This window comes from Passer montanus, unplaced genomic scaffold (assembly GCF_014805655.1).
Source record: "Passer montanus isolate IOZ18808 unplaced genomic scaffold, ASM1480565v1 scaffold71, whole genome shotgun sequence".
NCBI classification, from domain to species: Eukaryota; Metazoa; Chordata; class Aves; order Passeriformes; family Passeridae; genus Passer; species Passer montanus.
In genome coordinates, this window is record NW_024372259.1 from 2,598,253 (window position 1) to 2,611,972 (window position 13,720).

Genomic DNA, 13,720 nt, shown 5'->3' on the forward strand with positions numbered 1-13,720 from the left:
CACTCCTCAGAGGCCGTGTCACCATCATCCCCTTCCACTGCACCCACCCCACCTCCTCCCAGTAGCTCTGCCATCTCCCCTTTGGAGGGCACAACGCTTCCCCCAGAAATCCAGGTGGGATCCTGCCCTTGTGCCTGGAATTGGGATGGAATTTGGGTCTCTGCTTAGAGACTGCTGAGGTGGGGTCGGGGAGAGAAACCTGGCCCCAGCAGGAGTGCTGCAAAGTGCTTTGGTCTCTTCTGTGCCCAGGTCAACATCTCTGAGAAGGAGAGGGATTTAATCTGGCGTTCATCTTCCAAGGGGCCGCTGACCCGGGCCATCTACCACAACGCCAAGGTCACCCTCTTCCCCATCCTGATGTACTTCTGGAGAAGGTACCCATCCATCCCCTCTCTGCCAAGGTGGAGGAGGGCCTGGGGATGCCACCCTTTATCTCCAGCCACTTGTTCCTCTGCCATGCTGAAAATGCAGACGCGATGCTCCCCAGGAGCTCAGCTGGAATTGTCTCCTTGGAGCTTCACTGTCCCCGGTGTTTCTCACGCAGGTTCTGCACCTGGAAGGTGATGAGGAGCTTTCGGGCCTACCAGCAGGTCATGAGCTCCAGCACCCATCAGGAGGAACAGAGCTTTCAGCTCACCAAGGAGGACAGGAGCTCCCGGGTCCAGCAGGAGAGGAGCTCTCAGCAGCCCAAGGGGACCAGGAGCTCCCAAATCCAGCAGGAGAGGAGCTCTCAGGAGCCCAAGGGGAGCAGGAGATCCCAGGTCCAACAGCAGGAGAGGAGCTCTCAGGAGCCCAAGGGGAGCAGGAGATCCCAGGTCCAACAGCAGGAGAGGAGCTCTCAGGAGCCCAAGGGAGGCAGGAGCTCCCGGGGCCGCAAGGAGGGCAGGGTTCCAGCCTCTTCACCTCCTGCAAAAAGCCCCTCCAAAGCACCCAAGACCTCCGGGCCCACGAAGATGGTGGCCATTCCCTCTACTACACATTATAGTCCAGGTTTGTTCTTCCAGTGCAGGAACACCCAGACCTGACATCTTTTAGGTTCCCCAGGAGCCCCCCCCCACCTTCACACAGCTTTGAGGGTGTATGTGGTGCAGGCCTGCTGGGAAAATGGAATGGAATTTTTTTTTTTTCCTGTCAAAATCAGTCAAAACTGTCCAGCGGGATTTTAGAAATTTTCTTTGGTGAATAGGGAAGTGAGCACAGGGACCTCCCATGCAAAGAGCTGTTGCATAATTCCTATTTATTTCAATAGCCCAGTTAAAAATAGTCAGGCACACCCCCTGAAACAGAAATAAAAACCCGCAATCTTTTGGGCTGCAAGTCAAATGGGAGCAGGAAAAGGAGAACAACTGTGCAGCCAAACACCAGGCATGCCATGGAGCGTGCTTTGAATATCTGCAGTGGAGAATGAGCTCCATCAGGGTTTGAGGTGACATCTCCAAGGAAAGAGATGTTTTTTCTTCCTCATCCCCTTGTTTAGTTTTGATACACTGAATAACTCTAAACTGGAAAACACAAATTGATGCTGAGCGCTGTCAGTCTGCCTGACAGCCAGCTCCTTGGCTTGAATATTCATTTGGAAATTGTCTAATTGATTTTTGATTAAAGGGGAAACCAAAATAGGCACATCCTAATCTTGCTTTGACGGATGAGTGGGCGTCAGCAAGCTGCTGTTCTGCTCCCTGTCATTTATCACTGTCAAGTTCTGGCTAAAAAGCAGCAGAGTTCGAGGATTTGGATGCCTCCAGGCAGGTGCTTGAGCTCCTGCTCCACAGCAGGGCTGAGGTGACAGAGCCCTGTGCCCCAGGAATGCCAAGCCATGTCCTCAGCTCCCACCACTTCACCCCTTGGCTATTCCCATGGACAACATCCAGTCTCCAGCTTGGGTCTCCACCTTGTTACAGAGGTCTTCCAGGACCTTCTCAAACGTAGTTGTTTTAATGCAAAAGTCACAAAAAAAAACCCTAGAAAAGCCTCATGTATCACACATGTATTCCAGGACAAGGACAGTGTTTTCCAGGCTCTTCAGGGAGCAGAGAGAGTGACCCCCAGAAAAACCTCATGTATCACACATGTATTCCAAGCTGGTGATAAGCCAGAAACCTTGTGTTTCAGTGCAGTTATCCAGGACAAGGACAGTGTTTGCCAGGCTCTTCAGGGAGCAGAGAGAGTGACATTCAAACCGATTCAGATCAGAGATAGGAAGTCGTTTTTCACACTAGAGGGTGGTAAAACACCGGTATAGTTGTCCAGAGAAGCTGTGCAGCCCCATCCCTGGGAATATTCAGGATCAGGCTGGATGGGGCTCTGAGCAGCCTGGTCTAGTGGAAGGTGTTGGGGCTGCACTAGGTGGCCTTGAAAGGTCCCTTCCAACACAAATTATTCTGTGTTTAAATCGGTGCAAACTGCTGCAAGGCTTGGGGCAGTCCCAAGCAGCAGAGCCCGTGTTTAACTACAGCCACAGAGAGTGACTGCACTGGGAGCTGCTCTGGACTCATGGAGAAGACTCTGATCTCTCCAGAATGGACATTATTCCCACAGGGACTGTCCCTGGGACAACACTCCCCAAGCGACCTCTCCTTGCTGCATCTCACAGGGATGAGTGAGACATGGGGTCAGAAAAAACAGGAACATTTTTAACGGGAGCCAGGCAGGAAAAAAATCCCTCAGTTTGCCTGGCATGTGGGGGACAAGATGTGTGACCCAAAATAGCTGCTGTTTCTGATTGTGCTGATGTCCACTCCAGCTCCCAAGACACTTTTGTGCACCTTATGCTTCCACCAAGGACCTTTCTCTAAGGGTCTTGCTTTTCTAACCTTTAGGTAAAAACTTGCTTTTGACCTGTCAGGGAAAAAAATTGTTTGTTGCCTTTTAAAAAGCACCAAAATTGCTGAGGAAAACACCTGTAAATGCAGAAAAAAACCTCCTCTCCTCCTCTTTTATTGTGAGGGATGTGCAGACGTGGTTTGAGCAGGGCTGGGTGCTGGCAGGCAGGGACCCATCTGCCATCACCAGGCGTCACTGTCCACAGGGCACAGGCTGCCCAGGCAGGCACAAAGCCTGGCACACCTTTCTTTTTCTAGAAAAAAAAAAAAAATCCAGTTTGTTTTCTCAATCATCCATTAATGTGGTTTAGAATGCTTCAGCTTGGCAGGTGAGAAATGCATAAGCTGAATTAGTAGCGAGTATCCAAAGAAATTTGAGGACAAACCTCCTAATGAGCCTGCAGAATGCTTCAGCTTGGTAAGTGAGAAATGCATAAGCTGAATTAGTAAAGTCCAAAGAAATTTGAGGACAAACCTCCTAATGAGCCTGTATTTAAAAAAAAATAATTAAAAAATCTCCCATTTCTGCCACCCTGTCTTGCCACAGAGCCAGGGTGGGACATGTCACCCCCAAACTGTTTTGCCATCAAGATCTCAAGTCCTTGCTCAGCCACCCTTCCTTGAGCTCTGGGTAACCTCAAATGATTGGAGGGGGACACCAGTGCTGTCCCCCCTCTTTTGCCACCAGAGCACTCCATGTCTCTTCCCTCCCCAGGTAAAAAGGCTGTCCTTACCTACACGCTGTCAGAAGGCCTCGAGTTCCTGCTGCCACGGCCACCAAAGAAAACTGAGCCTCCAGAGGAGAAAAAAGGTGAGGAAGCACTGAATGGAGCTGAATGTGGCACTGGATGGAGAGCCCCTGCTCCTGAGGGCTGTGGGCACGGGAGCTGGGCTGGAGGGCTCCCTGCAGCAGCCCTGGTGAGAACTTTGTTGTTCTTTGTTGCTGATGTGCTGTTGTTCCCCTCAGCTGCAGATCCCAGTGGGGAGAAGAGGCCCTCGCTCAGTGAGCCTGCCCCACAGGCTGGGTAGGTGGTGCCAGGGGTGCTCACCTCCTGCAGACCCCACCAGCACAGCCTGTGGCTCCCTTAAATCACAGGGGTTGGTGCAGGATGCTGGGCAGCCCCAGCATCTCCAGTGACAGTCACAGAAACTCCCAGCTGCTGCACGTCTCCGTGCCTAGAATGCATCCCTGGGAGCATCCCTGATCCCTCTCCATGGCCAGACTCCTCCCTGGGAGCATCCCTGATCCCTCTCCATGCTCAGAACTCCTCCCTCGGAGTATCCCTGATCCCTCTCCATGCCCAGAACTCCTCCTTAGGAGCACACAGCCATGTGCTCAACCCTGCTCACCCTTTCCATGCCCAGAACTCCACCCTGGGACCATCCCTGATCCCTCTCCATGCCCAGAACTCCTCCCTGGGAACATCCCTGATCCCTCTCCATGCCCAGAACTCCTCCTTAGGAGCACACAGCCATGTGCTCAACCCTGCTCACCCTTTCCATGCCCAGAATTCCTTCCTGGGTGCCTCCCTAATCCCCCTCCATGCCCAGAACTCCTCCTTAGGAACATCCCTAATCCCTTTCCATGCCCAGAACTCCTCCCTGGGAGCCTCCCTGCTCCCTCTCCATGCCCAGAACCCCTCCCTGGGCACACACAGCCCTGTGCTGGTCCCTGATCACCCCCACCTGCCTTCAGCACCAGCAGCCACTGATGCAGCACCTCTCCCTTCCCTGCAGGACCTAAGGGAAGCTCAGCCCTCCCAAAACAACACCCACACAGGTGTGATCCAAGGAAGCTGAGCAGCCTGGACATCGGGAATTGCTTGCACTCAGCAATAAGAAACCTAAAAATAAAACAACTCACAGCACCCTCCAGCTTTCCTGGTGACAGCGCAGCAGCTCACAGCTCACAGCCAGGGCAGGGATGTGCTGTGATCCCTGTTTCCAGCTGAAACACCACACAAATCTCCTTCCTCACATGCATCTGTGACATGCAGCTCCTCAGCTTTCCACACAAATGAAATTCTTCCTGTGGGTATCAAGGCTGAGAGAGCCCATTTGGTTCACTTATTCAGCTGGCTGCTGAGATGGGGCCTGTTTTGCCAAAGCCTTTCTGATTTTCCAGCAAAAATCAGCTCATGCCTGACTGGGCTTCAGCATGCTTTTTTTTGGTGAGGTTTTGGTTTTTTGTTGGTTGTTTTTAAGCCAGTGTGTGTTTACAAAGCACTAACCAAATCATAGCAAGGGCCTTCATTTTCCCCAGGTGAAACTGAGTCAAAGTGACTTTGCCAAATCACCAGGAAGCTGCAGAAACCACAAATATTCTTTGGGCCTTGTGAAGAAAAGACCTTTATCAGTTTGTCAGAGGCAAGCTCTCAGCTTTGTCATTTTGAGCTATTTTTATCCACTTTTTAATCCCAGATCCTAGAAGAATGCATCCTGGGAATAACACCAGGTACATTTTAAGGCAGAGGACAACATGTTTCATATTTATCAGTTCTGATTATCAACACTTTGCCTCTGGAGGATCAAAAACACCCAAACCCAAGAACATTTATTTAACTGAAGGGCCTGGGAAGCTGATACCATTCCTACAACACAAAATGTGACCAACTCTCAGAACTGCTGTTCCGGAAGTTGATTTTGCCCCGAAAGCTTTCAGCCTCAAAACCTTGCTGTGTTTTTGTGTGCTTTTCACCAACACTCCCGAGCCCAGCTGAGCCCAGGCTCTCTAAAGCTTCACAGATGTGCCTGAAGCTCAGAACAGCAAAACCAAAGCCTAAGAACAGCCTTCACTCCACTGCTTCTGCGGGTTGCTTTGTGGGTTTGTTTTTCAGAGCAGCAGATGAGCCACGGGGAGCTGGGAGCATCCCTGTGCACACAAGCATGTACATCCTCAGCATGCAAGAGCCAGGACAGGGAGCACCTGATCCCATCACTGGGCTCAGCCAGCTGTCCTGGGGAGCCCCAGCAGAGCAAAAAGGCAGAGGCACAGCAAATGCAGGCAGGACAGCAGGGCAATGAAGCATGTGGGGTCAAATCACACCCCTGGGCACCGTTCATGGGCTGCAAACCTGCCTGAGGCAAAGGCAGCACCTCCCAGGGGGGCACTGCTGCTGGGACATCCCACAGCACTAATTTTGGCAGCTGGTTCTGCCCCCAGCTCCCCAGGACACCTCTGTCCTCAGGCTGTGCCCCAGACACTGCCACGCCACCAGCTGCAGCACTGCCCAGCAGTTTTCCGTCCTGCCTGGTGTCTCACTGGCCCGTCCTCCTGGGAGAGGCAGTGTAAGAGCCTAAATGACAGATGCAGGACTCCAGGCGGCTCTTCCAAAACGCAGTTTATTACATGCAAGATGTTACAGCAGTCCAGGGTCGTGGGTGACAGAGCCAGGCCTGGGGACCCTTAGTTTAGGTTACAAATGCATTATATACTTTTCTTTGAACAACAGCCTTGCTCCCAGTCCTGCATTCCTTCCTCCCATGGGCCATGTGTGAAAAAATCCATAGCCCTGCCCTGGAATGAAAACCCCTCAAGCCATAACCACCTCTGTTAGGGTGAGGAAAAAGGCTTCTCCCAGCATGCCTTGCTGTGACATGCAGATTAACTGTATCTCATTGGCTCTTCCACCCCTGTGCCTTCATCCCATTGGCCCTGCTGGTCTGCCCCGCCCCTCAAAATCCATATATAAACCCCTGCTTTTCCTTTTGGAGTGGCTCTTCATTCCTGTGCTCTTTTCATGAAGAAAGTCAATAAAGATGAAGAAGCTCAATAAAGCTCTCATTGGAGCCCACAAAGAGCTGAAGTGACCCAGCGTGAGCACAGATGTGTCTGTGCCCCCGAGGTGTGTTTTTCAAGATGCTTTTTTGGGGAAGGCTATGGCACCGATGCTCCAGGAGCAGCCTGCTCTGCTGATGCTGTGCACTGATCAGGTTTCTTCTCTGACACCAGGACAGAGCACAGGAGCTATCCCTGGAAATTATTCCCAGCAGCCAGATCACCCCAGAGAGATAAGTCCCAGCCTGGCTGGGTTTAATCACTGCTGTTTTGAGGCTGCCTGCTGTGGAACAGCAGGAACAACAAAAACTTGTGCCAACTCTTTGTGCCTCCCCAGCCAGGGATGCCCTTTTGCACCTGCCTGCTGCCACAGCAGGATTCTCCCCACGATGACATGGGGACAGGAATGGAATCACCAAATCCCTTCAAAGATAGCTCAGGTGCTGTTCTTGAAGGGCTTTAGTTGGGGATGGATTCTACATAGGACCAAAATAAAGATGTCCCACAAGGGAAAATTCTGATCAAAACAGAGCCCTGACATTATTTCTTCATACTGGGACAATATGCAGTGATGTTTAAAGGATGTTAATGAAATATTTGCATGGATCTCTTTTAAATACAGCGTATTTTGTAGATGACAATGACAAAAAGAATTCATAATAGAAAACTCACTCATTTCTCACCATTAAGGAAGGTGCCTCAGCCACAGTGCAGGCTCATATGCCTATCCTGACCCAGCCCTTCAGTGGATTAGCAGTGATGGAAGTTGCAAAGGTCACAGAAAGCAGGAAATGTGGCATTTTACAGGAGGCTGGAGGAGCCCAGCCCGTGGCCTCACTTCTCTTCATGCAAGAGCAGAAATGCTGCCATGGCACAGGGCACCCCATAGCGCCCTGCTCCCCCCACTGCTGAGACCTGAGCACGCATCTCTGGGTGTCCTCCTGCCTTCTGGGCATGAGAAACACACAGTGAGCAAGAAAACAAAAAAAGAGCAGGGAGGAAAGGTAAAAAACCCAAAAATATGGGTGCAAGAGGAGCCAGCATTCTCCAGGTTGCATTTTCCCATCATCAGTTGTGCAGTCATACTTCCATAATGTATTTGAAATGTTCCCAGGACCCTCAGAAGGACCTTTGCTCCAAGGCAGGAGCACTGATGCAGCTGGTGCTTTGACAGTGCTGCAGAACTTCTCTTCATGTGCAGAGGGGATGGGGGAACCTGGTTCCTAAAGGAGCATAGAGTCAGTTTTCTGTTCAAGTTTATTTCAAGTTTGTTTGTCCATGAGGTCATTGAAAGAATAACAGTTGGGGGGGAACCACACAAAAAACAAACAAACAACAACAAAAAAAACAACAAAGAAAAAAAAAGAAAAAAAAAACAACAAAAAACCCAACTTTTTCAACACCTGAAAAATATTTCCATAATCAACATATAATCACAGTGCAAATCAGAGCATCCAAAGCTCATGGCTGTTACACCAAACTCTTTGCAATCTTTCCTAATTTAAGCCCTCCATACTCTGTCCCTGGGCGTGCTTTATCCCAACTCCTTCCCACCTCTTCAGCTCTTTTGCAGGTGAATAAGTAAGAAATAAAAGGAGTGATGGTGGGACCAGACATGGCACAGGAGGCAGTGACATCCTACAGAGAAGGGTCCTGGAAGTCTGCGAGGTGGCTGCAGGTGGGGTTCTGCCGTAAGCTGTTGTACACATAGGTGGTAAGTTCTGGGAAAACCCCCAGGAAATACTCAGCATAGTCTCCTATTTTCTTGGTGATCCTGAAAGAGAACAAAAGCAAACAGGGTTTTTTAAGCTTGTCCAAAGGGTCAATATTCTAGGATGCCCTTGCAGAGAAAAAACCATTCCAGAGAGGCTTTCTGATAACTTGGAGAGGTTTCCTAGAAACCCCAGAGCTGCAACTTTTCTACTCCTCAATCTTTTTTTTCTTTTTGTTTTTCCCTTTTTTTTGGCTATTCCTCCAGCACCTCCATCTACCTTTCATCTTGAGAAGATCTCTCAAGCACGTGGTTGGGATTCTTTGGCTTGTCCTGGGCAAAGACAGGACTTGATGATCCTTGTGAGTCCTCTCCAGCTCAGGATACTCTCTGACTATGGCAGGGGCAAGGGTGAGAACACTTACCCTTCATCTTTGTGTTCATCCATGTTTCTCATGAGCCTCAGGAGATCGGTGACATCATTTGTGTATTTGTATGTTTTGGTATGTTTTGCATTCCTGGGATTTTCCATAACATGTAAAACATCTTTGTCAATCTGAAAGAAAGCACACAGATTATTCCCTGCCTTTCACACCCCACAAAAACCAATAGAATCTGAAGGTTTGCCAGCCAATTCAAGAATGACCAACCCCTTTTACCACCCCAGTTAGCAGAGATCCCTTTAGCATCAACATCTTCTGACTATGTGCCTTCGACTGAATTGTTTTTTCCAGTTGTCTGTATTTTGTGTGGGGCTACTTTTTCCAGTTCCATTTTTAAACACTCAGAAAATCTTCTGCCTGAATGTCTAGCTCAAACCTGAAACCAATCCACATTGAAGAGGATTACCATTTTGGTCCACTGTGGATAAGGAAAAGTGACATTAGGATCTTGAAAAATACTTTTTCTTTTTCGGTCATACTTGATTTTATTCCATATACTCTTCAGGAAGTTGAACCTGCTGTGGGATGAGAAGTACCATTAGCTGCAGTGGGACCTAACTGTTCCCAGCACTACAGTCAATTCCACCAGAATTCCACCTCCTTTGTACTCCCAGGCCTTACCTCTGATTGCTCCAGAAATAGGGGTGTTTGCTCAACCCTTCCAAGCCTCGTTCATCAGGAGAGAACAGGCTTTGTACAAGGTCCCGAGCCTCTGTGTAATCTGGGGAGTTGGAAGCCAAATCCTCAATTCCAACTTGCTGCAGGGGTTTCCTACCGTCTGTTAAAACGTGGAGCACGAGCCTGCCCAGGGCCTGCAAAGAGACATTTGCAGCCACCCAGCCTCCAGCCCAAAGGAAGAGGACTCGTATCCCCAAACCCCGCAGGGGCCCAGAAGTGTAAAATACACACCTGATGGAACCCTGGTTACTGAGGATTTTAGATTTTCTGTGCTGACAGGCACTGACCCCCAAGAGAACACTGCATTTTACCTGAGGCCCTGGAGAAGGATTCCAGAATGGAATGATAGAACTGGGATTGTGGGTGTGGAGTTTGATTAAAAGTGTATAATATCACATGGTGGAAAACTTAGAGTTTAAGGTTTTAAACTATAGTAATATCTATAAAGCAAGATGGAGGTTTTAGGGCAGAGGCTGGTCCTTCTTCACCTTCTTCTCCATGGGTTTGGGTGGTTTTGTGTAATTGGATAAAAAAGTCCACATTGCAGGCCATGGGTGGTTGGGTTAAAGTAAAAATAATTCAGGTGTCACTTCTTAATTGGACAGTTTATCCATAAAAGGCCTTGTAGAGAGAGAGACAGGGCTCCATTTTGAGTTTGTTAGAGTGAAGTGCTGTAGAGCTCAGGGTTTGTGAGACTGACATGGATAAGAACTAACATCTGAGTCCAAACAAGAAACATCACACATTTCATCCCAACCCTGCCAAAAAGAAGTTAAGACTCGACACATACCCAACACAAACCTCAAAGCTGTGTGCACAAGGACAGAGGAGATGGGCATCCAAATCAACATCCCTCTTATGCAACATCTGTCACTACACTGATTTCTCCACAAATCAAAGCATTTTCTAGTTGGGGATGCAAAAAGCCTTTTCCTAGGACCCACAGCTGCAGAGCACCCAACATTTTAAACCATAGGCTGGTTCACAGAGAGCTTACCTGTAAGTCTGACTTTACAAGTTCTTCTTGGCCTTCAATTGACCTTCTTTTACTACCAAAGTCCGCCAAGTAAATTTTGCCACCTAAATCTGGGGAAATAAGAGAAAGTGTTAGCAAATAAAAGTGGCAAACCTTCATATGGTCCATTGCTGACTTCTGGATGGCCCCTTCTTTAAAAACCAGTTCTCTGGAGGCACCTGTGGTGGGTTGGTTTGCCTGCAGAGCCCTGGAGAGGCGGGCAGAGCTAAAGGGAGCTTGTTCTCTCTTTGAACCTATCTGTACTTATTTAAAGAGGAGATCTAAACCCCCCCATTGAGCACAAAGCTTTTACAGACAGCTGTGGGACACCTTCTCTAAACTTCGGGGAGAGCAAAATGAAAACATAAGGAAAGCAAAACATAACCAATTACAACGTTCCCGGGCTGTAGATCCTGGTGAGCAAATCCGAGGGAGTGCAGCTCTCTCAGTGCCTGGAAGATGATCTTCAGAGCAGCTTTGTAATCCTTCTGGCCTTCAGGGTCCTGCAGGTGCTCCTGGAGGTTTTTCTCCCAGAGTGGGAAGCACAAGTACATGCAGCCTTTTTTCTTCTCGGACTGGAAGAGCTTCAGTAGATGCTCGCTGTGAGAACATTTTTCAAGGAACTCTTTCTCTTTCTCACCCTCTGTGCTGCGGGTTATTTGCACTGCCACCTCTGTCCCTCCGTGGAGCCCAAGGTAGATGCCATCCTGAATTTTCTGCTGGATGTATGGGAATGTCTTCAGTTTGCCGATCATGGGGCGATACATTTGATCAAGTTTTTTCAGCTGGGCCCTCCAGCGTTTGCTGTTTGGCTCCCACGCTCTGGGGGTCTCTGGGACGAGCCTGACCTTGTGCTCACGAAGAAGGTTTTCCATGCTGCGAGAACGATTGTTCCTTGCAACCTCCATCAGGTTCCCATGGTCAGTCCTCGCTCCCTTTTCGCACAACAACTTTGCTATTCCGCAATTATCTTCCTTCACAGCCACCATCAGGGCTGTGTTGCCTTCCTCATCTGCATCATCAATGTCTATCTCATCCTTCTCCAACAAAGCTGTCACCAGCTCCAGGCTCTCCATTTCAACAGCCAGGATGAGGGCAGTTTTCCCACATTCATCTTTGCTCTTCACATCCACACCGTGCTCCAGCAGGAAATGAACTATGGGCACAGGTGACTCATCACTTCTTTTATCTGAATCCTTCTTTAGGGCGTGGATCAGGGCGTTCCTGTCTCTGTTGTCACGGATGTTCACATCAGCCCCCATCTCCTGGACCAGGATTTTCACAGCTGAGAAGTGGCACTGCCTGCAAGCGTCCATCAGCGCTGTGGCACCTCCTTTGTGCAGCTTGGCTCTCTCCTCACTGGCCTCCCTCCTCAAATTCACCTTTGCCCCTCTGCTGTGGAGGAATCTCAAGGCTTCGTCCTCCCCATACCACGCAGCCTCCATGAAGGCTGTGAAGCCGTTGTTGTCCTGCTCGTTGATGTCTGAGCCAAGCTCCAGGAGGAGCTTCAGGATCTCCACGTTCCCTGCGGTCCCTGCCTCAGTAAAGGCAGTGCCACCATTGTCCTTCCTGGCGTGCACAGAAGCTCCCCTGGCCAGCAGAAGCCGGACCAGCTCCTCATCATTGTTTCTCACTGCAGTCTGCAGGGGTGTCCAGCCATGTTCTACCTTGGAATTCACATCTGCCCCTTGCTCCAGCAGCTCCAGCACAGCTTCTTTGTCCTTGTCGTACACAGCGTCATTTAACTTTGAGTTAAGGACTTCTGATTCATTCATTCTGGGAGGGGAGGAGGCCTTCTTCTGGTTGTGAGCTGGGAGCTCCAAGGTGGTCAGAGGGAGGGCTCTGGGTTCACCACCAGAACCCAGGGCTCCACAGAAGGATGGGGGATCTGCAGTGCTCAGTGCCTTTGGAGTGGGGGGTGTGCCAGGCGTGGCCCATGAAACACATTAGGGGCACTTTTGAGGGCTCTGTGGTCTTCACCTGATCAATGAACAGAAAATACTGTTTCATTAGCCTGTGGAACCTCACCATTTACACTCCATGTGTCCTGTGTGAGGGGCAGCTGAGGACAGTGTGCCAGTGCCAGCTGGGAGAGCCAAGGCCTGGGGAGAAGCACAGCTCTGGCACTCATGGATCCTTGTTTCCTTGCCTGGCCCAGCCCCTCTCACGGCCCAGGGAGGTGTCCCTGCTGCTTTTGCTGTGAATGTCACCTCAGACTCGTCCCAGGTTACCTGATAAGCCATCAGTGTCAGATGGAGGTGGGCATTCCCCTTCACTTTTGGATGGCAACCAAACACAGTCCTGACTGCCTCTGATCCAACACCTGGAACGAGACAGAAATCCTTAATCCCTCCTGCTTCTACAGGCCATGAGGAGACCCTACCTGACAGGAACCTCTCCTAAACTTTTCACCACGTTAGGAAATTGATCAGGTAGGACTTAATTTGCCTTTATCTATCTGGTATCTGGAAAAAGTGGGGCCCCAATACCCATTTTCTGTTCAGCACTTTCAGGAGCTACTCCCTGACAAGCTGAACTGGAAATAAATTACCTAAGTAAATCAGGAAAGGGATAGAGAAGCCTTAAGGTATAAAAGAAAAGTATAAATGTACATGAATTTACCCTCAGGAAAGCCAAAGATTGGTTTTTGGATGGTTTATTCCCCACCCCACCACCCGCCCCAAGCAAGAAATAACAAATACCGCATTTCATTTATTTCAATGCATTTCATTTCCTTGCGTTAATTTCTATACAATTTGCCACACAGGGCCAGAACAGCAGCACAGCTTCCTCTGGGCACGGAGGGGCTCAAGTTCCTCACCCCTGTCAGGACAGCAGAACCCTGGCGAGGAGGAAGAGAGAGACTGAGCACCTTCCTCTTCCTCCGAGCAGCAGAGTGACAAGATCTGCGCTCCAGGAAGTGTGTATATATTTCTGTCCCCGCCCCACTGACTTTTGACCATGCCTGCATGTCCCTGTGTGTCACCCAGCCCTGCCTGCTGCCACCCACAGTGACACAGTCCTGAGATATGTGCTGGCTCCTGCCAGGAGGGAAGGTTTTATCCACCTGCAGGAGGATGCTGGGGTTCTGGGGGAGGTGTTTGGTGCCTTTTTTTCAGCATGCAGCATGAGCAAAGTGCTCTCCCCCTGCACCCAGACCCTGCTCAGAAATATCTGCTCAGCAGTGCTTCAGGAGCTGGAGGTCTGCAGGCACTGAACGCATCAGGGCTGTGGAGTGGGGAGACATCTGGGGTTTCATTTTAAGCTTTTCCT

The 13,720-nt window shown here is 49.8% G+C and overlaps 2 protein-coding genes across 2 annotated transcripts in view; one reads left to right on the plus strand and one right to left on the minus strand.

The window, feature by feature from the left end:
- RGSL1 (regulator of G protein signaling like 1) overlaps nt 1-4,690 on the plus strand; it is an 18,851-nt gene extending 14,161 nt beyond the window's left edge. Inside the window, exons 15-19 of the mRNA XM_039730240.1 lie at nt 250-374; nt 545-990; nt 3,538-3,633; nt 3,790-3,847; nt 4,560-4,690. Of these exons, the coding sequence (XP_039586174.1) occupies nt 250-374; nt 545-990; nt 3,538-3,633; nt 3,790-3,847; nt 4,560-4,566 (732 nt within the window). The 3' untranslated portion in view covers nt 4,567-4,690. The remainder of the gene's footprint in view (nt 1-249; nt 375-544; nt 991-3,537; nt 3,634-3,789; nt 3,848-4,559) is intronic.
- Nucleotides 4,691-6,271: 1,581 nt separating this feature from the next.
- On the minus strand, nt 6,272-13,207 carry RNASEL (ribonuclease L). The gene is made up of 7 exons (XM_039730312.1): nt 12,679-13,207; nt 10,833-12,427; nt 10,430-10,518; nt 9,376-9,566; nt 9,161-9,272; nt 8,737-8,867; nt 6,272-8,374 (listed from the first exon to the last, which is right to left on the minus strand). The coding sequence occupies exons 2-7, from the start codon at nt 12,220-12,222 to the stop codon at nt 8,239-8,241; spliced, it is 2,049 nt and encodes a 682-aa protein (XP_039586246.1). The 5' UTR covers nt 12,223-12,427; nt 12,679-13,207; the 3' UTR covers nt 6,272-8,238.
- Nucleotides 13,208-13,720: the final 513 nt, after the last annotated feature.